Source organism: Bufo gargarizans, chromosome 1, assembly GCF_014858855.1.
Source record: "Bufo gargarizans isolate SCDJY-AF-19 chromosome 1, ASM1485885v1, whole genome shotgun sequence".
NCBI lineage: Eukaryota > Metazoa > Chordata > Amphibia > Anura > Bufonidae > Bufo > Bufo gargarizans.
In genome coordinates, this window is record NC_058080.1 from 703,354,806 (window position 1) to 703,380,325 (window position 25,520).

General features: G+C 47.7%; 1 protein-coding gene across 1 annotated transcript in view; it reads left to right on the forward strand.

Annotated features, from left to right (window-relative positions):
* The window catches only part of NOL6 (nucleolar protein 6), an 85,712-nt gene that overhangs the window by 53,089 nt on the left and 7,103 nt on the right, over positions 1-25,520 (forward strand). Inside the window, exons 22-23 of the mRNA XM_044276289.1 lie at positions 3,513-3,637; positions 10,637-10,726. Coding sequence (XP_044132224.1) covers positions 3,513-3,637; positions 10,637-10,726 — 215 coding nt within the window. The remainder of the gene's footprint in view (positions 1-3,512; positions 3,638-10,636; positions 10,727-25,520) is intronic.

Genomic DNA, 25,520 nt, shown 5'->3' on the forward strand with positions numbered 1-25,520 from the left:
TCTTGTAATATTTACAGGAAAAGCCATCGGGGCCAGGGGACTTGGCCTCTGGTATGTGGTCAATTACCTCCTCTATCTCCTCCTCAGTTACAGGTCCATTAAGGCATTAACATCTGCAGTTGACAGGGTGGGGAGGTCACATGAGGTCAAGTATGTCTGCAATAAGCGCTCCCTAGCCTCTTCATTAGTGGGTAGATCACTGGGCAGATTATAGAGGGCGGTGTAGTATGTCGAGAACCGCTCTGCAATTTCCTTGGGGTCATAGCGGACCGTCTCATCTGCTACCCTGACTGCACATGGGCCTGTTTGTGTGGGACGATTTCTTAGTTGCTTGGCCAACAATGAGGCTTATTCCCCCATGCATAGTACCATTGTCGAGTATATAACATTAGTTTGTTGACCTTACCCAGAGCCATCCTATATAGATGGGCTCGGGTGTCAACTATGCGTTTAAGCGTGCGGCGAGTTCAGGGGCGGATTAAGTGCATGATAGGCCCGGGGCTGTCTACCCAACTTGTTGTTTTTTTTTTGAATGGAGAGGCTGCGGTGCTTCATGGGCGCCACAGTCTCTTCTTAGGCCATATGACATCTTCAGACTAAAAAAAAATACCCCAAATTGTGTCCTAAACTGAAAAATTTGGTCGTCAAATTTAAAATACATATAATTGTAATAAAAAAGACATTGAGGAGAATACAGCACCACATACCTGTTACATCCAGTGACATCTCCTGTCATGTAGACCTTCTCTTTCCTCTTCTCCTCCATTTGACCCAGACCACCATAGCAAATTCTTTTAGCCGCATCTCATCTCTACAGTTTGTAACACAGACACGTTAGATTTCTCAATTTTGCCATCAACCTCCTCATCCTGGTGTCCCCACAGTGTCATCCTGCCACCCCCAATACTCTGCCCGTTGTGCTCCCCAATGCCCCAGGAACTATACTACTGAAAAAATAGTGACCCTGATAGATATAATTGGGGTAATTTATCAAACTGGTGTAAAGTAGAACTGGATTTCCAAAAGAGCTGTCAAATATAAAAGGTGGAATCTGATTGGCTGCTATGGGCAACTAAGCCAGTTCTGCATTACACCAGTTTGATAAATTACCCCAAATGTTCCTATAGTGTCTACAGCAGCTATAATGTCCCCTAGAGTGCCCCCAGTAATAATACCACCCTCTATTGTGCTCCAGGCAATAATCCCTGTATAGTGTCCCCAGAAATAATAGAATTGCCCCTATAGTGCCTCCCCAATAGCAATGCCCCCATATAGTAATTTCCACCACACTGCCCCCACATAGTAATCCCCCCATAGTAATTTGCTCCCACATAGAAATTACCCCACACTGTCCCCACATAGAAATTACCCCACACTGTCCCCACATAGAAATTACCCCACACTGTCCCCACATAGAAATTACCCCACACTGTCCCCACATAGAAATTACCCCACACTGTCCCCACATAGAAATTACCCCACACTGTCCCCACATAGAAATTACCCCACACTGTCCCCACATGGCAATTTCCCCAACATAGTAATTTGCCCCCACATAGCAATTTCCCCACACTGTCCCCACATAGCAATTACCCCCACACAATAGTTTCCCCCACACTGCCCCAGATAGAAATTTGCCCCCACATAGTAGTCCCTCCCATAATAATTTGCCCCCAAACAGCAATTTGCCCCCACACAATAGTTTCCCCCACACTGCCCCATCTAGTAATTTGCCCCCACATAGTAGTCCCTCTCATAATAATTTGCCCCCACATAGTATTCCCTCATAATAATTTGCCCCCACACTGCCCCATCTAGTAATTTGCCCCCACATAGTAGTCCCTCTCATAATAATTTGCCCCCACATAGTATTCCCTCATAATAATTTGCCCCCACACTGCCCCATCTAGTAATTTGCCCCCACATAGTATTCCCTCCCATAATAATTTGGCCCCATACAGCCCCCCACATTCCCCCCCATGTAATCGATTTATCTTACCTAATGTGTCCTCCTGTGTCGTCGTCGTCGTCCTCCCCCCCCCCCCCCCCCCCAAGTAGGCAAATGAAATAAAAAAATAAAAAATGAACCAAAAATGAAAAAATAAATACTCACCTATGTCCAGGGCCAGGCGCTTGCTCGCAGGGAGTCAGGCGCGTCACAGTGCTGCGTCCCGGCACAGGCGCGCGATGACGTTATCACGCACGCCTGCACCAGGATTTCACTACCGCATAGGCCTCAGGCCTACAAGGCCTGAAGCCTATGCGGTGAATGCCGGTGATCGGCGACGGGACAGGGAGCTATGCGCTCCCGTGCCCCGCCGCAGTATGTGGGCGTTCGGGTCAGCATTGGGCCCCCCAGCGGTGCTGGGCCCGGGGCTGCCGACCCGAACGTCCCTATTGTAATCCGCCACTGGGCGAGTTGGATGGGCAGATATTGCAAACGAGATTTCAGGGACCTAACTGTAGCTATTGAGTCCTTTTTTTAGTCTTGTGCCCAGGGTGATACAGTGCCCTCTCATGACCGCTTTATGGGCCTCCCAATAGGGAACGTACATCCCTCACCGACCCTACACCTTTTATATATTTAATATTACTGACATAAAATAGCACAGTCGCTTTGGATATACATTGCTCTACTCCTAATAATGATAGAACTCCATGGCTGATGTCGGGGGGTACTGTGGCAGGCATGTTTAGGGGTTATGGTGTTAAAACAATGTGGTTTGCAATGTGATGAGGGCCTGTGGCTGCCATGTTCAGGGGAGATTATGGCTGGCAATGTGGTGGTGCACTGTGGCTGGTATAATCAGTGGGCAATGTGGCTGCCATAGTCAGAGGACATTATGGCTGGAAATGTGATGGGGCACTGTGGCTGGCATAATCAGGGGGCACTTTGGCTGTCATAGTCAGCGCATTATGGGCGGCAATGTGATGGGGCACTGTGGCTGGCATGGTCAGAGGGCATTATGGCTGCTAATGTGATGAGGCACGGTGTTTCACTCATGGGATGGATATATATATTTATATTTTAATTAATAATTCTAATTATGGTTGCGTCTTATAGTCCAAAGATACGGTATTCAGTATATTGCAAATTGTTACATTATCCCGAGGATTGGTCATTAATATTAAAATCCTGGAAAACCCCTTTAAAAGTAAATGACATTAATGCTGGGTCTCACTCCCCTTTTCTAAAATTCACATCCTCATCTATCTCTTCGTTGAACTTGATGGACCTATGTCTTTTTTTTTTTTTTTTTCCAACCGTATTAACTATGTAGCTAAGTAAACAGATGCCTTAGATGTAATGATTAGATGGAAAAAGCATAGTATACTCCAATTTAGCATCTTTTTTTTTTTTTTTTTTTTTTTTTTTTTTTTTTTTTACCTATATTATTAAACATGGGACAAAATGTGATGTGAACGTAGCCTAAAGTGGTGTTGGCAGGTCAGGTTTTCTTTCTGCAGGCAGGGTTGCATTTTTAAGTTTACCTTCTTTCTGTTTTTCCCAGACACTGACCGCACTGAGATTCAGAATGACTTTACTGAGGCACGTGCTGAGCTCCCGGTAATGTTCATTGCAACTCCAGTGGACAGGAAGATGTCCTTGTGGACCAAGCAAAAGCCAACTGCTCAGGTAAGGGGGTCACTTTCATCCCATTCTCGCTGCTCTCCATCGGTGGTTATTATCCGTCAGGACCACTACTGGATCTCCAAAGCAGGGCTTGACTCTTTCCATTCACTTCTAAGGGAGTCTGACTTAGACTCCCATAGAAGTGAATAGAAAGAGCCACACCTGTGTGTGACCACCTCACTGTTCACTGGATGTGGCAGCCAGCAGCTTGCAAGTCTTTGCATGTACGGTTGGTTTTATGTGAAAAATAATACGGATTCCAGCTCTTCACAATAAAATGGCTTCTTTATTCAACTTCCATAAAATCAGACATCAAAAGTGGGACAGAATGCTGTGACGCGTTTCGGGCTGTAGTATATTAGCCCTTCATCAAGACCCTGTTCTTGTCTGGTGGAACAATTGGGGGTGACTGTTTAGGCTGGACACCTGCAGTTTTTGGTGCCCCTCAGCGGTGATGTGTGCACTGCCGCATACAGTAATACGCTGAAACCTGCATACAGCCTTATGATGGTTTTATGATTCTAGAAAAACCCTTAGGGGGTCATTTATCAAACTGGTGTAAAGTAGAACTGGCTGAGTTGCCCATAGCAACCAATCAGATTCCACCTTTCATTTTTCACAGCTCCTTTGGAAAATGAAAGGTAGAATCTGGTTGCTATGGGCAACTAAGCCAGATCTACTTTACACCAGTTTGATGAGCCCCCTTAGTACTTAGTAAATCCTTTACAGTAGTTCTGGTGTCTAAGGGTATGTTCACACGTGGCAGATTTATTGGAGACCTTTCTGTGACTGTCCCATTCAGCGGAAAGGCAGTCAACTATGCACCTGCTGCAGGAACAACCCCATTCAGATGATTGGAAGTGCGTTTCGGTCACAGAAATTTCTATAACAAATCTGCTGCGTGTGAATAGACCCTTAGGCTACATTCACTTGAACGTATTTTGTTTCCCTGTCTGTATGTCTGTTATGTAGCCCCGCAAAAAAGATAGAAATTGTCAGTTTTGCAGACAAGGATTGACATTGTTACAATGCATGCCACAGACCTCATCTGTCCTGAGTTACATCCTGTATTATACTCCAGAGCTGTACTCACTGTTCTGCTGGTGAAGTCACTGTGCACATACATTACATTATTCATCCTGTACTGATCCTGAGTTACATCTTGTATTATACTCCAGAGCTGCACTCACTATTCTGCTGGTGCAGTCACTGTGTACATATATTACATTATTTATCTGGTACTGATCCTGATTTACATCTTGTATTATACTCCAGAGCTGTACTCACTGTTCTGCTGGTGGAGTCACTGTGCACATACATTACATTATTCATCCTGTACTGATCCTGAGTTACATCCTGTATTATACTCCAGAGCTATACTCACTGTTCTGCTGGTGCAGTTACTGTGTACATACATTACATTATTTATCCTGTACTGATCCTGAGTTACATCTTGTATTATACTCCAGAGCTGCACTCACTATTCTGCTGGTGCAGACACTGTGTATATACATTACATTACTTATCCGGTACTGATCCTGAGCTACATTCTGTATTATACTCCAGAGCTGCACTCACTATTCTGCTGGTGGAGTCACTGTGTACATACATTACATTACTTATCCGGTACTGATCCTGAGTTACCTCCTGTATTATACTCCAGAGCTGTACACACTATTCTGCTGGTGCAGTCACTGTGTACATACATTACATTACTTATCCTGTACTGATCCTAAGTTGCATCCTGTATTATACTCCAGAGCTGCATTCACTAGGTACATATATTACATTACTTATTCTGTACTGATCCTGAGTTACATCCTGTATTATACTCCAGAGCTGCACTCACTGTTCTGCAGGTGTAGTCATTGTGCACATATATTACATTACTTACCCGGTACTGATACTGACTTACATCCTGTATTATACTCCAGAGCTGAGATCCCCAGCCGCCCCTTCCTGTTTAATGTCCCCACACAGCATTCTTTTTGGACTTGCATTCAGTGATCTGATGTAGGAAAAACAAACTATCCCTCTGCTCTATAGGAGCTCGAGTTGCTGACTTTTTCCAGTAGCAGAATTGTGAACACAGCTCTGGGCTATAATACAGGTTGTATCTCGGGATCTGTACAAGATCACTGTATTGGGATGGCCTAAGGGGCAGCAGAGCGAACAGCAAACCGGCAGAAACAGATGCATTGAGCTCCGGGCGTAGATTTACATGGGAAATTAAATGTCAGAGTGGTCATGGTCTCATCGCCTGGGTGCCAACCTCCCTGAGGGGTTCTTCTTCACATGTCTATAGATTTGCCCCTCTGATAATATCATTCATGTAATGTTTCTGTGGAGGGGACTTTCCATCTAGTCTCACCTGGTCACGGATTAAAGGAGTAGGGCTTTGATAATTGATTCCCCCTGTGACTTGAGCCTGAAATTTGCAGACGTTGCTGATGTAAGCCGACACTTGGGCATTCCAGATCTTGTTCCTTGCAATCTGTGCCAACATGGCTCACTGTAATGCAGTACATTTCATTTTAAAGGCTTGGAAAAAAATTAGGTATGAACTCATCTAATCTGTCTTAAATCAAATCATCCCACAGTGACTGTGTGGAGGGCAAGTCTGTACAGAGGTGAAGGCTGCCAGGCACACCAGCCCTTCCCATGTAGCCCATCATGTCCGGGCTGGCCAGTGTGTGCCATGACTGAACCAGAACCTAATTCATGCAGACACATAGTCTTATCCATGTGTATGTCTAATGCAGGAGAGGGCCCTACAATATGGTGGGGACGGATGCATTGCATTGTGGGAGATGTAGCTCTGTAATATTAGGCTGTTGTATGGTGCTGAATGTAAGGACACAATGCTTTTCAGATGACAGGGTGTCCCTGAAGCTGGGGACGCTCCCCCAACTACTTGATTTAGGGTCTGACATCTCAGCAAGCCCTGACATAATGGCGCTGAGTAGCAGTGCAAGCACAGAGGTTCTGCTTCCACTAGTGGTAGAAAAAGCAATCAGCTGAAAAATATTAGGTCACTTGCAGCAAGCACAGGACTTCAAAATGGCGAAGAACTGAATGACAAAGTCATTGTGAAAGTAGCAGAACTGGGTACCCCCTCCATTCAGTGAACATGCCCCAATAGGGCAAATGACCAGTGATGGTCCTTTGTATTTAACCCCATTTGAAACAACACCCAAGCAATATTTCTCTTTGGGTGTTATCAGTATTCACATTTAATGTGTGTGCGTAGATTTAGGACTAGGGTGGTCTGCCGAAAGGCGTCACGTGCCTGTGAGGCTTAAAGGCTATGTACACCATTGGGGGCAATTTTTTTTTTATTATTGCATTGCAGTCTTTTTTTTAAATATATCCAAGTAGAAAGCAATGTTGAATAAGCCACGGCACTCCAGAGGGATTCCAATCAATTTCTTTATTACACCTTGTGTAGCAACGTTTCAACCTAATGGTCTTTATCAAGCTTGACAAAGACCATTAGGTTGAAACGTTGCTACACAAGGTGTAATAAAGAAATTGATTGGAATCCCTCTGGAGTGCCGTGGCTTATTCAACATTGTCTACTACGGAAATCCCAGGACCAGGATTTAATGCTACAGGCACCACCACGTATTGGATCTGCTATAATAATAGTGAGTAGTGCTGGCCTATTTTTCTATTTGTGCAAGTAGAAAGCAGTCGGCGCTCGACTTAGGACTCAGTCCGCACGAGAAGGAAAAGCTTCCAGAACGTCATATAATAAATCTCAGCGGACGTTCTCTCTTGTAGCTATATGCTTGTTTTTATTCCATCAATTCAAAGGATAATAGTATAAGGACGCGTTGCGGCCCGTATAGCCTTCATCAGCTCCATGTGTAATACATTCTTGCACACTTTTATAACAAGGCTGATTAGACACGTGGAGTGACGTCAGACGCCCCAGGCGGTGCTTAAACACATATCAATCAAATAATGACACGTATACAAACAATAATTAGCTCAATTAAATAGTATAACATAATATTAAAGTTGACGATACCACTCAGGACATCAATCGCCTGAGGTTTCCAGTCTGCAAAAAGAAATATTCATTTAGTTACATGCATTACGAGGACCACTTTTATAGATGAACAAGCTCATAATCTCTGTTCAACTCCTTCGGCTGCAGTGTGCCCAGGGTATGGATCCAGTATGCTTCCCTGCGGAGTAACTGTTTTTTAATATCCCCCCCCCCCTAGGTCTTTTGACCTGTTCTATCCCCTGGAATCGCAGCTGTGAGATCGAGTGGCGAGAATCATAAAAAAGTGTGCTGGTATAGGAAATAACAAATTGCCGGTCCGTATCGTCGATTTGTGTTTACAAATGCGATCTCTCACTGTTTGCATAGTTTTCCCAATGTAAATTAAGCCACATGGGCATTTTATTAAAGGGGTTCTGCACTTTCAATTAACTGATGATCTATCCTCTGGATAGATCATCAGCTTCTGATCGGCGGGGGTCCGACACCCGGGACCCCCGCCGATCAGCTGTTTGAGAAGGCAGCGGCGTTCCAGGAGCGCCGCGGCCTTCTCACTGTTTACCGCCGGGCCGCCCGCCCACTGACGTCACGACTTGTATCAACTACAGTGGGCGCGGGTAAGCTCTGTTCACTCAAACAGCTGATCGGCGGGGGTCCCGGGTGTCGGACCCCCGCCGATCAGAAGCTGATGATCTATCCAGAGGATAGATCATCAGTTAATTGAAAGTGCAGAACCCCTTTAAGTAAATAACATTAGTGGAGTCGCACTTGAAGTGCCCCTGAACATGGCGGAACGCCCTGCCCGTATATGGATGATTGAAAATGTCCCCCGCACAATGCACGCAGCCATATGTCCCCGTCTTCTGATTTTTCAAAAAGATCTGTCGTAGAACGCCTCTCAGGGGCCCAATATCTGCGTGTACTAGCGGATCACGATAGGTCTTATTGCGTTTGTTACAAATTAATGGAGGGTTATTAAATTCCACAACTGGTGGATAGGATCTCCCTAGCAACGACCAATGTTTGCGGATGATGTAGTCAAACCGCTTGTTAAAAGGGTGAAATTTATGTGAGAAGACTATCCTAGGATTTTTCTCTTATCTGATCCCTTGTACTGACTGCCTCCTTTAGGATTTTCTCAGGATAGCCCCTCACCTTAAATCTCTCAACCATTTCGCATATTCTCTGTCCCTGTATCTCTGGATTGGAAACTATACGTCTCACTCGCTTAACCTGCGATTTAGGAATTGCCTACAATAGAGAACGTCCGCTGAGATTTATTCTATAACGTTTTTTAAATATATAGCAAAAAAGAATACCGAAACAGGAGCCGCACATCTAAAATATAACAAATTTATTCAAGAAGACAGACACGACACAGAATAGGTTAAAATCGTTGGATACAACAAATCAAGGCCATGTGAACCATGTATCAGCACATGCCATCCTGACTCACCACAAACTCATAGACAGAGTGCACTCCTGAGGAAGCCAGCAAGTCTGACGATACGCGTTGGGCTTTTCTCCTGACCACCACGCATGCCCCCCATCATGCCATTTTTATGATAAGTATTTGAGCCTTATTCATTGTTGATGGATTACATGCACTTTATAATGTTATATGCTTATGGATGTGGGGGTTTGTCTGAGTTTGTGGTGAGTCAGGATGGCATGTGCTGATACATGGTTCACATGGCCTTGATTTGTTGTATACAACGATTCTAACCTATTCTGTGTCGTGTCTGTCTTCTTGAATAAATTTGTTATATTTTAGATGTGCGGCTCCTGTTTTCGGTATTTTTTCTTCCTTTTTGCTACATTGTGTATTGCATACCATGAGCCGGCACTCTTCCTTTTTTATTGTTGGATGTGCCCCCATTCTTTGAATTGCATGTTTTTTTTAAAATATATGGCATCCTTCCTTTTTTTTTTTTTTTTTAATACAGAGCCGAGATGCCTGAGAAGCATCTGGATTTTCCGTCAGTGGGGGAGCTGATGGGCTCCTTATCTCTGCTTTCTGACCTTATAAACACTCATTATAGCTCAGTTCTCCTCTTACTGATTAGAATGTGGCTTAAATAACAGTTTAAGACCTCTTAGTAGTTTACAGATAAGGGTTATTAGATGACAGGAACAAAGTGAAATTGCCAGTCACATTATTTTTAGCCAAAAATGAGTAAAATGCGATCATAAACAAAAAATACTTCTGAAGGTGTACATATCCTTTAAAGGGAACCTGTCACCGGGATTTTGTTAATTTGCATATGTATTAAATAGTTTTTTTGTTTTTTTTTACACAATAAAGGCACGCAGAGCTATGGGGACTGGGTATTGCAGATGTGCTAGCGGCCATCTAGCAGCCCATGTCCTCAGCTCTATACACAAAATCCCAGGTAAAGTCACAGGTTCCCTTTAACAGATCTCTACAACTTAGTTGCCACTGCATTTAGTTGCCTTGTGTGGAAGAACATCATAACTATACTGAGCAAATAATAAAAGGGGGGGTCCAATCCAATATTTTATGTATTTCTTTAATTAGCTGAATATGCAATGAAATGAGTTGCACTAACTTCCCCATCCCCACTCTTTCCCTGGTCCCCCTCTATACTTGGCTCCAGTGTCACAGAGGTCCACAGTGTTAAAGAGGAGCTGTCACCTCTCCTGACATGTCTGTTTTAGTAACTGCTTGCATTCCCCATGTAATAACAATTCTGGGGCATCTATTGTTATTACTGTATGCTGTGCCATTCCTGTATTATTCCTGCTAGAAGTTTACAGATAAATTGCCAGCAGTCTGCAGTAGAGGTACTGCTGGGTGTTACCAGTAGCTGGTGTTTCTTTGACTAATTGGTGTAGTGGCCTTTAGTCATTCGATATGTTGCTTTGCCGTAAACTTGGGAGCTTTTACAGGACATTTGAACCATCATTGTATTATAATGGGATAATGATGATGTTATTGCTGTCTGTAAGTCGTGTGCATCTGTTCCCAGATCTTGCAGCGTCTCATCATCCTCGCCTCGGAGTCTCTGCTGACCCTGGAGAAGCAGCTGATGCAACCATCTGAGAGCAGCGACATTAAGGTGAGTGAGACATTCGGATAACTCTGGACAGCAGGGTCTCTACATATCCAGCATTGGATCGACCACTTGCCTAGAGCTGGCATTAAGTGGGTTCTCCCACTCCAGCAAATGGCATTTATCATGTAGAGAAAGATACAAGGCACCTACTAATGTCCATATTGCCTCCTTTGCTGGCTGGATTCATTTTTCCATCACATTATACACAGCTTGTTTCCATGGTTATGACCACCAGTGGTGGTTGTGCTTGCACACTATAGGAAAAGGCACCCGCCTCTCTGGTGGCCAGGACCATGGGAGTGTGCGCATAAGACTATGCTTTTTCTTTAAGTGTGCATGCTCGACCACCTCTACCGAATTGCTGGGCGGTTGCAACCATGGAAACGAGCCGTGTATAATGTGATGTGATGGAAAAATGAATGAAGCAGGCAAAGGATGCAATATGGACAATCACAATACATTAGTAAGCGCCTTGTATTAACTTTCTCTACATGATCAATGCCATTTGCTAAAGTGGGACAACCCCTTTAAAGGAGTTATCTGACCTAAAACTAAGCAGAGGCTTGTGGGGAGGGAGTGTAAATGGTAAATGAGAGTCACTCACCTTGTGAAGGTCCTGTGATCTCAGTGGCTTCATCAGTCATGTTTGCAGGACAGTTGCGTCACTGCAAAGGCTTAGTGGTAACGTGAGTAGGAATGACAAGGCATCGTCCCGCACTTGGCTTGGAAAGGATCAGTCACACTGGATTGGTGGGACTCTCCTTAGGTGAGTGACTCGTGTTCATCCTTTCACACACACACATTCCCACAGCCTCTGTTTAGTTTTAATCCATCTGGTTGGATTGCTGAGTCCTCGTACTCTTACTATACAGCAGCGTCCACAGGAAAGATCCTGGAGGCTGGTTAGAGTGGTCTCCGGGCAGGTGGATAAAAGTGTGTAATAAGCCAAAACGTTTATTTTTTTATTTTTTTTATACTTGATGGGAATCTAATAAGGACTGGGAGAAATGAGATGCTGGCATTGTTTTACTATATTTGACTATGGTTTTTGGTGGGATGGATCTTACCATCGCGACACCGGGTTGCGTTTCCTGATGATTTGAGGTACAGTAATGCTGTCTTCAGGTATTTTGTCCACTGTGACAACCTGTCACAGTGATGCAAGAAGTACAGTGAGTAGCAGCACTCTTCTCCAGCAGTCAACCTGCTGCCAGATGTAAATTCGCCTCTCCAGGGAATCCCACTCCTGGACCGACATGCAGGAGAAAGAATTGGTGACAGCATTCAAAATCTTCCAGCAAAATTTTCTTTATTATGGCCGTGGTTGGTGCCCGTATTTCTGTCCGCAATACACGGGCCCCAGCTGTGTGAACTCCGTGCTCTGGATCCACAACCATTGAGTTGAATGGGTCCATGATCCGCAAGATATGGCAAAAGATAGGACATGTCCTGTCTTTTGCAGAGCAGCAGCACAAATTGGGTGCCCACGGAAACATTTGGAAGCACTTCCGTGGGCTTTTGGGTCCGTGCCTCCGCACTGCAAAAGATAGGACATGCCCTATTTTTTGCCATATGTGCAGATCGTAGCACGGAGTAATCACGGTCGGAGCCCATGCATTGCGGACTGCTATTTGCGGTCCGCATGATGGGCATGGCGACCATACAGTCATGTGAATGACCCCTTAATTACATGTCCCACATGGCAGGTTGCAACTTTTTGAACCTATGGGGTCTTTGTCCTTATGCTAGGGCATAGGATGACCAACAGGGGACATTATTGATATATGTGACGCGAGAAAATATAGAAATCTGGCAAGTTTTACATCAAACAAGTGGCATTACACTACAACTCCCAAAATTCTTGGATGTGTTTATTCACAAGAGCAGACACTACCGTAGACAGAGAAATGGATTTCCGATGAATTTGTACATGGTCTGTTCCTCATTGTCTCCTGCAGGGGGAGCTGCAGCTTCACAGCCTGAGTAGCATACCCGAATGGAACAGATGTGTTCTAGCCACTGAACAGGAATCTGTACTTCTGAGATCCAGTTACTTTCCTGCAGGGACTCCTGTGTTTGCCTGGGATAATTTAGGATTAGTCTTAAGTGTTGTGTACACAATAGATAGATTTGTGATATTCATGATACACAGCCTTCCTTCTGCATTTGCCAAAAAAAAGATGTGGTAAAGGGGACCAATTATTGCCCTGTTTTTTTTTTTAGTATTGTCCTGCAAAATGGACATTTAAAGGGGATTGCCTAATGTCCAGCAAAAGTGGTCCCTTCAAAGAGTTGGCCAAGAATGGGGTTTACAAGTTTGCAGTGAATGGGAGATATATACCCCAGGTTTAGTAGGGTACAACCCAACTGAGGACCACATAAAATATAGCAATTCCAGCAATTTGAAAAGCCCCTACTCTCTCCTCATCACAGCAACAGCTCCTACTTGCCTCCATAGCATGAAGCCCTTGGTCTTTCAGCACCCTCACAGTAGCCAGGGCTCTCTCCAGGCCGCTTACCCCTCTCTGTGGTCACAGCAAAGCCTCCACCATGTAGCCACCTGTTGCATGCGTGGGCAAAGTTACCCGCTACATACAAACAGCCTATTATCTGCTGCTGCATGCAGCTTCCTGCACTGGTCTGTTTAGACACCCATACATTTTGGCTAGGCTTGTAGTTGTATGGGGGAGTCGGGAGAGATTTGGCCAGCAGCTATTGAATGTGTGTGGAAACTTTTAGCCAGTACATTCGAACGTTAGGATACTTTCACACTTGTGTTGCTGTTTTCCGGTATTGAGATCCGGCAGAGGACACAAAACCGCTGCAGGCGGTAAAAAAACGGATCCATCGCTGAAAACAATGTAAGTCAATGGTGATGGATCAGTTTTTTTTAGGAACCTAAAAAAACAGATCCGTCACCCGATGACTTTCAGTATATTTAGTATCAGATCAGTTTTTTTCTGTTTTTGATTTCACACAACTGCATCCTAATGGAACGGATGCATCCTGATGTGCAAAATCCAAACGGATCTGTTTAATTCCGGTATGGAGATTGTCTGCCTTACTGATCATGTCTTTGTCTCAGAAGTTGCTGCACACGATGAGAATAATGTAAAGTAGACCATACCCCTTGAGACACCTGTCAGGTGAAATTATCAGGTTCGACCGACATACACTACATCTGTTTGACCAGCTTAAGTTCTTAACTTCTCCCATATAGAACCATTAATGTAAAGAAAAAGAGGCCCCACCCAGTCTAGAGAACCTGTAATTATATTCTCAGCCCACTGAAAGACAAAAAGAGACAAAAACAGAAAGCCATCCAGAGAGTAGGTGCAGCTCTGGAGAAGTGATGTGATGAAAAGTGTATCTTTCTGCTGTAGGAAAGAGGATTCTTTCAGCAGACTTGACCATGCTAAACTGCTTACAGCACAAGGTAGTGGTTGGGGAGAGCAGTACAAACATACCATTTGAGGAGCTTTTCGTATCTGGAGTAGTGTGAATATTTAGTTTTATTCCGCTAGATTTGATTCTTAAGTGGCCAGGAGGTGGAGCTTCACTGCGAAGTGCTCTCTGCAGCTCAATGAAGGGGTTAACTTCGCAGTGAAGCACCACCTCCTGGACACTTGCAAGCGCCAGGGACTCCTAAAACTTAACTTTTAATAAGGTTAAGAAAAGTGTAATATTGCCCTAATAAGAGGGTAATAGATTTAGTCAGCAAAGAAGCACAAATTGCTCAATAACGACTATCCTTAAAGAGGACCTTTCATCGGTCCAAACATTGTGAACTAAGTATCCTGACATATACAGCGGCGCCCAGGGATCTCACTGCACTTACTATTATCCCTGGGCGTCGCTCCGTTCTCCCGTTATGTCCTACGGTATGTTGGGGGACTTGGTTATAGTAGGCAGAGACTTAGGGGACTTGGTTATAGTAGGCGGAGTCTGCCCTTGTTCTGCTGGCCGTCTCTTCCTCCTAGGCTGTAGCGCTGGCCAATCGCAGCTCACAGCCTGGGAGGAAAAAAACTCCCAGGCTGTGAGCTCTGCGCTGCGATAGGAGAAGGAGACGCCCAGCAGAACAAGGGCAGACTCCTCCTACTGACATTGGGTAATTTTAATCATTATTAGTAAAGGTTACCTTTTACATACTGGGTTTGTACCAGACGGCAAGTAGATTGATGTGAGGACCGTAGTGGGACATGGTCCAGACTACTGTTGAGGTGAATTCTTTCCAGTGGAACATTGGTCAAGAAGGTAAACCCAGACCTCAAGACTGGGCTGTTCTCTATGAAAAGTTTGTGGTTTAAGGGTAGTGGATATTGAGTAATTATTGGTTCTTTCTGGAAAGCTCCAGAAAAGTTATGTTTGTCCTGCTCTCCGCGGCCCCTACCTACTGCCTTACCCAAGACTACATTATGTTGAGGACATGTTTCACCTGCATAAGTAGGTTATGTTGAAATGGCAAAATGGCAACCCCAGTCAGACCAAAATTACTACTAATACTTGCTCCTCCTCCTAGAATTAGCCAGCTGGGTCTGCAGACCCTTACACACATTCAGGGAGTGTGCAATCACTGCTTCCCTGACTCTCGTCATTATGATAGTAACAGCCGGGCTACTGGCAGTGGGTGTGGAAGGTGGGTTGATGGTAGACATAGCTTTCAGGGTACTGTGTATATAATCCAAAGGTCTTAAATTCTGGTTGTGCCATGGATCATTACAGTATGGTTTCTACACTGTAACAGTCTGTCCTCTCCATGGGGAGAGTGATTGAGGCTATACTACCATATTCCCTACCCCTTTTCTATTTGGGCTGTCGCTGCTATGCTACCCAGCGTTGTATACTGCCGGGTGATGGCGGTTGGTTTTTGTATTTAGAAAAATCCATTTTGTATATATCTTAACTGAAGCAGAACTAATTAAAGGGCGTTGGTCTGGGTTAGTAGGACCTCAATACAAAAGCCAAGGAGATGAAGAGAGAACACCATGTCCAAATCCTCCTCAGGCTTCGGCCCGGGCCGTATTAAATTCCTCTAGATTGCATCACAAGCATAGCATTGATTTACTCTCTCCACGCTTGTTGTTATACGATTAGACTTGTGGTTTGTGCTTTGCCGTATCTCTACTTGTGTTAGCAGGCTGCTCATACGTGCAAATATAGCAAAAGTCTTCTTAAAGGGCATATGTATTCTGAAAATGACCTATTGTTCACATTCATTTTTTTTTATGGTAAATATGTATTTTTTAATAACTTTCAGTGATTTTTGAAAAATATTCCATGTTACTTACTCTAATTAGAAAAACATCTCTCTTAAAAAAAAATATATAATAATCCTAAAATTAAAATCCTGCAGTTTTCACACTGGCTAATAACATCTCACAGTTCTGATAGATACGGACATCAGAAGTCCGTCACTAGGGTAATCTACCGTAATTAAACATATTATCACAGAGCACCTTCACCAGTGTACAACGTAACCTTTACCGAAAATGATTAAAATTAACCCAATGATGTGCCATAAAGAGCTATTTTTTCATTTAGGCTGGGTAGGCTAAGAAGGGAAGAAAATACCTCACCATCGCCCTATAAACGGATGGCCCTGCCTACCAAAACTGAATGGCCGTCAATTATGATCACCAATGTGCAAGAGGAGCACAGGTCATATGTCCCAGGAATGCAAACCGTTCTCTGGGGTCAGTTCATCAGGGAACCACATTTAACATGAATGACCTCAAAAGTCAACCAATGCAAAAAAAATTTGAGGGAAAACATATGTGCGTATCCATTTAGATTAAATTAAACAATGCCCATATGGTATTATAACAATCTCATGGCCAACGAGAGCATAAATCCAAAAGTTAGGACCCAATGTGAAGTAGACATACAACAAACCATAAATAAAATTGCGATAGCAATGTAACTATAGATGTAATTATAATAATGGTAATCAGAACGGCATGTCATAGTAATTTCACCTAGGAGCAGAAGGGGAGGATATAATTATACTTCCCTTATGTAGCTACAACCCATGTGCAGTGTCAAGTCGGGACAAGATAAAGTCCAGGACTAGTTCTGGATCAACTGGAAGACATTGGTGGTGCAGTGGTGGCCATCGGGGCGGCCATTCCATTTCGGTAGGCAGGGCCATCAGTTTATAGGGCGAGGTATTTCCTTCCCTCCATAGCCTACCCAGCCTAAATGAAACAATTGCTTTTTATGGCACATCATTGGGTAATTTTAATCATTATTAGTAAAGGTTACCTTTCTCGCCCATTTTCCTTGGGGGACACAGACCTTGGGTATAGCTCAGCTCCCTAGGAGGCGTGACACTAAGTAAAACTGTTAAGCCCCTCCTCCATCAGCTATACCCTCAGCCTGGAGATAGAGGCTACCAGTTTTAGCTTAGTGTCCAAGGAGGCAAGACACTCCCTGCTACTGCAGGGCTGTTTTCTCCTTGATATTTTATTTTTCTAATTTTGTTATTTTACTTTTTCCTAGGGATACCAGAGACGCATGGACCTCTCTGCTCTCCCGGGGTTGAGCTGCGCCAGTGCCAATTTATCTGCACTGCTGCCTCCCCCACAGAAGCAATAGGAGGATCTGGGCAGCAATGGCTCCCCTACATCCCGCCAGCTAGGGGGTCGCCCGCACGCCAAGCCCCTCTACCAGCTTCCTGCCACTGCGGTGCCAGTGGCTGAAGGGGCGACCCTGCTGGAAGGAACTGAGGGTGAAGACGTCGTTCGGTGAGATGGCTATTCCAGCCCATACCCCGTCCCTATTTGCAGCACCTACCCCTCTGGGTAAGGGGGGCACCCGTGGTCGCTTATTCTGAGCGCTCAAGCAGACCCTCCCCAGCTCCCCTCAGGTTATCCTCAGCAGGGGGGCCGCCTTCCTCCACGCCGTTCCCCCCACGCTGCTTTCTTCAGCCCGGCATTCTCTCTCCCTCTCTCCCTTCCCGCCGCCGCCCGCTCCGTTCCGATCGGGGGGCGGGGCTTATGCCCGACATGGGCAGATCGCGGTGGAGCTTGTTTCTCGGCGAAACAGGGGACTTGGTGGCAGAGGGTCACCCACCTGGGCAAATCGCCGCACTCCAGGGGCCTGCGGGCCCTTTATTTTCTGGCATCTGGCTTCTTCTTAGCCCTGAGAGCATTTTCGGCAGCAGGGGGCGTGGCTTACGCGCGCGTCCTGTTGGGGGCGGAGCAAGCGCTGGAGGGGGCGGAGCTTGTTTTCCCCGCGATTCTGCTGAGATTTCCTGCGCTTCCTCACTCCTGACAGGAAGCTGAGACACGGTGGGGGACTCTAAACTCCTGTGTACATCGCTCGGCTTCTGTGGGCGCTATCTGCTGGCTCACTGCTGTTGCTGCTCTCTGCTGCTGCTGATCTGCTCCATCTCTACTCCTGACGTTCTTCTGAGGCACTGGTAGGACAGTTAACCCTCTCCTAACCCTCCTGGCCATAGCTGCTATAACCCTTTGTGGTCTCTGTATTAGAGTACAACCACCTTTCAGCATGTCAGATCCCACGGGTGCCCCCAAACCCTGGTACCATGCCTGTACCGCCTGTAAGGAACTTTTTCCGCGTGGACAATCTGAGCCGCATTGCCTTGCATGTCAGGCCCCGATGCAGGGCCCGCTTCCCGCTGCGACCCCCGGTGCCTCTGAACCCCCTGACTGGGCTAGGTCTCTGTCTCAGGCAGTGGATAGCCTTACACACGTAGTGGGCCGTCTCGTGGATAGACCGCCTCTCCCGCAGGCTGCCACAATCCCTGTCGCACCCGCTGGGACTACCGTTTCTGCCGCCCCCACTGGTTCCCTGCCTCCCAGCGAATCTTCCAGGGCCCGGCATACTCAGAAACGTTCAAGGGTTGAGCGCACATCTTCTCCAGATGCTTCGCTCTCTCCGCCATGCGTGCGAGCTCAGTCGAGTCTATCCTCTCAAAGGGATACGCTTTCTGAGGGAGAACTGGCGGATTCGGACGTGGACATGGACTCAGAGCTTCCGTCCAAATTGGCGTCCGCGGTGGGGCATCTTATCGCTAGCATCCGTGATACCTTTCAGATACACGATGACCCCCCCCAGCTCCGAACAGGCCGGCGTGTCCTTTCTCCGCCCCAGACAGGCCTCCAAGGTTTTTCCCATACACGCTGATTTTTCTTCTGTGGTATCCAAGGCTTGGACTCGGCCTAACGTCCGCTTTATTACACCCAAAAAGCTGGACATTTGCTATCCCTTTCCAGCGGATTCTGTGACCACGTGGACATCCCCGCCTAAGGTTGATCCTCCCGTGGCTCGCCTGTCCAAAAGCACTACTATTCCGGTACAGGACGGATCTTCCCTCCAGTCTGTTGAGGACCGTCGTACGGAATCCCTCTCCAAGGCCATATTTACTGCCTCTGGTTCGGCCCTTAGACCGGTCTTTGCCTCCGCCTGGGTTGGTAAAGCGGTCTCTGAATGGGGTTTGCAACTGGAACGGGAGTTAGGGTCGGACGTCCCTGTTCAGGACCTCCGCTCCTTAGCCCAACTAATTGTTCAGGCCGGAAAATTCGTCTGTGAGGCCTCCCTTGATGCGGGTGCCCTCATTGCCCGTTCCTCTGCCCTGGCAGTTTCTGTCAGGAGGGAACTCTGGCTGAAGGTTTGGGCGGCGGACGCCGCTTCCAAACGCTCTTTGGCCGGCCTACCATTTACGGGTTCCCGCCTGTTCGGGACCCGTCTGGACGAACTTATATCAGAGGCCACGGGTGGGAAGAGTACTCTCCTCCCCCAGTCCAGGCCAAAGGGCGCCCCCCGTGGTCGCGCTGGTTCGTCCCGGTTTCGGTCCTTTCGCAAGACCACCGGGTCTAGACCCGCGGTCAGTTCTTCTTCCTCTGGCCCAGTCCAAGATAGGCGCAAGAAGCCATTTTTTCGGACGCAACCTACCTGGCGCAAGTCCCAGCCTGCACGGGCTCCCACAGGCCAGCAGCCCTCTGCCTGAAGGTGCGCCCCCACCCACCCGGGTGGGGGGCCGCCTTCTCCTGTTCAGGAACGTATGGCGGGCCCACATCTCAGACGCATGGGCGCTCGAGATTGTATCTTGCGGATACAAGATCGAATTTGCGTCCATTCCGCCAGACCGTTTCTTCCGATCCCGTCCTCCGCGGGATCCCGTACGAGCGGCCGCCTTCTTCGCGGCTATTCGCTCTCTAATGGACAAGGGTGTCGTCGCCCCCGTGCCTCCGACGGAAAGGTTCAGGGGGTTCTACTCGAACCTCTTTGTGGTTCCCAAGAAGGAAGGCTCAGTGCGACCGATCTTGGACCTAAAACGCCTGAACCGTTTTCTCCGACTACAGAGATTCCGGATGGAGTCTCTCAGGTCCGCAGTGGCCTCCCTGGAAAGAGGGGATTTCATGGTTTCGATCGACATTCAGGATGCATACCTCCACGTTCCGGTTGCTCCATGTCATCACCGCTTCCTGCGCTTCGCGGTGGGGGACGATCACTTCCAATTCGTCGCCCTTCCCTTGGTCTGGCGACGGCTCCTCGGGTGTTCACCAAGGTCCTGGCCCCTGTCTTGGCCCTTCTACGTTCAAGAAGTGTTTTTCTTCTCCCATACTTGGACGACATCCTGGTCAAGGCACCCTCCTTCTCTCAGGCATCCGGCAGTGTGGACCTCACCCTGGAGACCCTGACGCGTTTCGGTTGGGTTATCAACCACCCCAAGTCTTCCCTTATCCCCTCCAGACGGCTGATCTTCCTGGGGATGCTCCTGGATACAGAGTTGGCGGAGGTCCGCCTCCCGTCGGACAAGCGTCTGGCCCTTCGCGGGTCGGTTCACAGTCTCCTCCGTCATCGCCGCCCTTCCCTCAGATCCAGCATGCGGTTGTTGGGAAAGATGGTTGCCTGTTTCGAAGCGGTGCCGTTCGCACAATTCCGATCCCGCACCTTTCAGAGGGCAATTCTGTCGGCCTGGGACAAATCACCGGGGAGTCTGGACAGGACCTTTCTTCTGCCTCCCCTGGCTCGGGCTTCCCTCAGCTGGTGGTTGCATATCCCTCTAAGGGGGAAGTCCTTCCTCCCACTGAACTGGCTGGTGATTACCACCGATGCCAGCTTACGGGGGTGGGGGGGGGTTTTCCCTCCCCGGTCCGTCCAGGGCGTTTGGTCTCTATCGGAGTCCAGACTTCCAATCAATATTCTGGAACTGAGGGCGATTTTTCTGTCCCTCAGACACTGGACCCATCTACTGAAGGGCCACCCTGTTCGGATCCAATCGGACAATGCCACGGCTGTGGCATACATAAACCATCAGGGAGGCACTCGCAGCGATGCAAGAGGTGTCCCTCATTCTCCTCTGGGCGGAGACGCACGTGCCGGCCTTATCTGCGATTTACATCCCGGGGGTGGACAACTGGGCGGCGGATTTCCTCAGCCGGTCCACCATCGACCCGGGAGAATGGTCCCTGCACCCAGAGGTGTTCGAAGCCCTTTGTCTTCGCTGGGGTCGCCCCGACGTGGACCTCATGGCTTCCAAATTCAACCACAAGGTCCCCCTATACCTGGCCAGGGCACGGGACCCGAAGGCATACGGCGCCGACGCGCTCGTCCTTCCGTGGCGCGAATTCTCCCTTCTGTACGTCTTTCCTCCTTTTCCCCTCCTGCCACGGGTTCTTCGGAGGATCGCGGCAGAGGGCGTTCCCGCGATTTTAATCGCCCCGGATTGGCCCCGCCGGTCTTGGTACGCCGACCTAATGTTGCTGTTGGCAGACGCACCGTGGCCACTGCCCTCCAGGGAAGACCTTCTCTCTCAGGGACCGATCTTCCACGAGCATTTAGGCTCGCTACGTTTGACGGCGTGGCTATTGAGACCGCCGTCTTAACGCGACGGGGTTTCTCCGCGGACGTAATCCGCACCATGATCCGTGCTCGTAAGCCTGTATCCTCTAGGATCTACTATCGGGTTTGGAGGTCCTATCTGGGGTTCTGTGAGTCCCGGAGCATCCCTCCTCTCCGATTCTCCCTTCCCACACTCCTGTCCTTCCTCCAGTCGGGTCTGGACCTGGGGCTGAGCCTCAGTTCTCTGAAGGGACAGATTTCGGCGCTGTCTATTCTTCTCCAGCGTCCCCTGGCCCCTCTAGGGCCCATTAAGACCTTCTTACAAGGGGTGGCTCACTCTGTTCCGCCGTACCGCCCTCCAGTTCCTTCCTGGGACCTGAATGTGGTGCTCTCGGCGCTCCAATCCGCCCCCTTCGAGCCTTTACGGGAAGTCTCCCTTCGTCTTCTGTCCTGCAAGGTCATCTTTCTTGTGGCCATCACGTCTCTCCGACGGGTGTCGGAGTTAGCGGCTCTTTCTTGCTCCGACCCTTTCCTGGTCTTCCACCAGGATAAGGTTGTGCTTCGGCCTGTCCCGACCTTCCTGCCAAAGGTGGTTTCCGCCTTTCACATCAATGAGGACATCGTCCTTCCGTCGCTCTGTCCCTCTCCTTCCCACCCCAGAGAACGGGAACTGCACCGTCTGGATGTGGTCAGGGCGTTGAGGATTTACTTGGAGGTCACCGGATCCTTTCCGCGCACGGACTCCCTGTTTTTGGTTCCGGAGGGTTCGCGCAAGGGTTTGGCGGTCTCCAAGGTGGCTATTGCCCGTTTCATTAAACTGGCGGTGTCTGAGGCTTATCGAGCCCAGGGCAGAGCTCCGCCTTTCGGCATCACTGCTCATTCCACCAGAGCAGTCGGTGCTTCCTGGGCGCAGAGGCATCGGGCCTCGGCTGAACAGTTGTGCAAGGCAGCCACTTGGTCCTCTCTGCACACTTTCACAAAGTTCTATAGAGTGCATACGCATGCATCAGCGGATGCTGCTTTGGGCCGCCTGGTTTTGCAGACAGCGGTTTCCTGATGCTCTGGTGGTGTTCCGCCTTGGGTTTGTGGTCCCTCCCTTCTTGGACTGCTCTTGAACGTCCCAAGGTCTGTGTCCCCCAAGGAAAATGGGCGAGAAAAGGAGATTTTTGTATAACTTACCAGTTAAATCTCTTTCTCGCTCTTCCTTGGGGGACACAGCACCCACCCTTCTGTGTTTGGTTACAGGGTTATGGTTTGGCGCCCCGTTGGGTTGCTGGTTGGTTGTTCCTGTTATTGGTTGTTTTCCTTTCACTACTTGGACACGCAACTGGTAGCCTCTATCTCCAGGCTGAGGGTATAGCTGATGGAGGAGGGGCTTAACAGTTTTACTTAGTGTCACGCCTCCTAGGGAGCTGAGCTATACCCAAGGTCTGTGTCCCCCAAGGAAGAGCGAGAAAGAGATTTAACTGGTAAGTTATACAAAAATCTCCTTTTTACGCACTGGCTAAGAGATAACATAGGATCCACCATTTACAATAGGTGACGCCACAGCACATATCTACTCCCCCTGCCTGCACAATGACCTCTGCTCAGGTAACAGAACTTGCCTAGAAAACACCCCCATAGAAGTCATGGAGGCATATTCACTAAGGGCATTAGGCCACTATTGTACTGTACACTGCGACCACCCTGCAATCCAGCAATGGTGCTTGCACAGTATAGGACAGGGATGGCCAACCTGCGGCTCTCCAGCTGTTGTAAAACTACAATTGCCACCATGCCCTGTTGTAGGCTGATAGCTGTCGGCAGTCTTTGCATGCTGGGAGTTGTAGTTTTGCAACAGCTGGAGAGCTGCAGGTTGGCCATCCCTGCTATAGGAAAAGGCGATGGCCTCCCTGGTGGCGGGGACTCTTGGAGAAAACGTAGGCACGCATGCGCAGCAGCTGCAGAGTAACCTCTGGAAACGAGCAGTGTATTATGTGATGGAAAAATAAATAATGCCGGCAAAGGAAGCAAAAGTCATCTCCAGTGATGGTATGTAAAAGTATAAATAAGTGGAATAAGGAGTCCGCGTACACATAGGTGTCCGAAGTAAACATTGTAGTTCCTGTATAACGGTTATAAACATGTATCTGTAAAGAATAAATCAAGGCAGCTGGACTTACTGTAGATTTCTTGAAAACGTTTCACTCGTTCTCCCAACGAGCTCTCAATTCTCAGAGTTGAGAAAGCTAGTTGGAAGAACGAGTGAAACGTTTTCAAGAAATCTACAGTACGTCCAGTTGCCTTGATTTATTCCTGACAGACAAATTATAAACATGGACTAAAGATGCCACTGATGAGTCTAAAGAAGACCTAAAATAGTTACACCCATCATAAGTCCACACACCAGCAGCCTTATAATCCCTGGTGCACAGACAAAGGATCATACCAACAACACCCTTCCTTCCTTTTCTCCCCAAGGTTATTTACCTCTCCCCTCTCCTGTCTGTTTTAGTAGCTATCGGCATTCCCCATGTAAGAACGCTTCTAGAGCATCCAGGGATGGCCAACCTGCTGTTGTGAAACTACAAGTCCCAGCATGCATACGTGCTCTGCTATTCTCAGAACCGTCATAGAACTAAATGGAGCATGCTGGGAATTGTAGTTTCACAACAGCTGGAGTGCTGCAGGTTGCCCACCCTTATGACTGTATGTTATGCCATTCTCTTATTATTTCTGCTCGAAGTTATGAATGAATTTCTAGCAGTCTGCAATGAAGGTCCAGTGGGTGTTACCAGTTGGGGCGGTGTCCCTGCACACTATCCAATCTGTCAGACTGTGGCGACCCCCCCCCTCCAATTGGTAACATCCATCTGGACCTTCATTGCAGACTGCAGGAAATTCATTCATAACTTCTAGCAGGAATAGTAAGAGAATGGCATAACATACAGTCACAGATGCTCCAGAGTTATTACTACAGACATGTCGGGAGAGGGGACGAGGGACCTCAGGGGGGAGTCGGACATTATACACCATTCCGGTCTTCAGGGCATGCTATGATTATCTTTTTTTATTTCAATTAGATAATTGACTGCAATCAGCCTCGAGTCCCCAGCCTTTGGGGAACTACAAGTCACAGCAAGTGTTGATTGTTACTCTGTAGCAGGTGATAAGTCACTGACCTACATGTTTTCGGGGCTCCCATGCAGGCCATGTTTTTAGCATTTTGGACAATGTCTCAGATGTGGCAGTGACATTCCATGACTGTTGACGTAAGATCTGTAAGAGTGATATCTTGTTCCGCTGAGATGGTTTCTGTTTGCTCTCATTTCTTAATGAATCCTTTATCCATTTTAACCCCTTCCTTCTGGCTTACCTTTGACTTACTGACTGACCAGGGAATAATGTGAACATTCAGACAGTGCTGTAGCATGTAAAGCTGGTGTCACATTTGCAGCACAGCCGGCTGTTCCGCCTGTCGGATCTGTCCCTGCCGAATGCTGCCAGAATGCCCGCCGACCTCAAGAACTCTAATGGGGTCCGGCTGCAACCCGGCAAATGTGCAGGGGGTCATCCGGACAGAAACCGCTGCCGATTCTATGCCTGGACTGCATATGTGAAAGAAGCCTTGTACCCGGTTTCTCCAGCTAGGTTCTAAAAAATCAGGGGATGTCTGTCGGATGGTGGTGGTACATCTGCAAGCACCAAGCAGCTGTATAGGGCGCTCCTGTCCTTGTGGCCAGTCAGATATATCCATAGCGCTTACACGGCAGCTGCTTCTTTTTGCATAAAGTTTTTAGCGCTTGCTTACGCGGTGGGAAAATGGCGGCAGATCAGCGTCTTGTGTAAATCTGCATTGTCATTTATGCAGCTGCAGATTTTCCCTATTCTCATCGCCCAGAAGCCACAGGTAAATCCATCCGCAGATCCGCGCGTGCAAAATGCAGAACACAGCAGAAATCCGAGGGTCAGCCCCAGATTTCTGCTGTTCGGCTGTGTTAAGAAG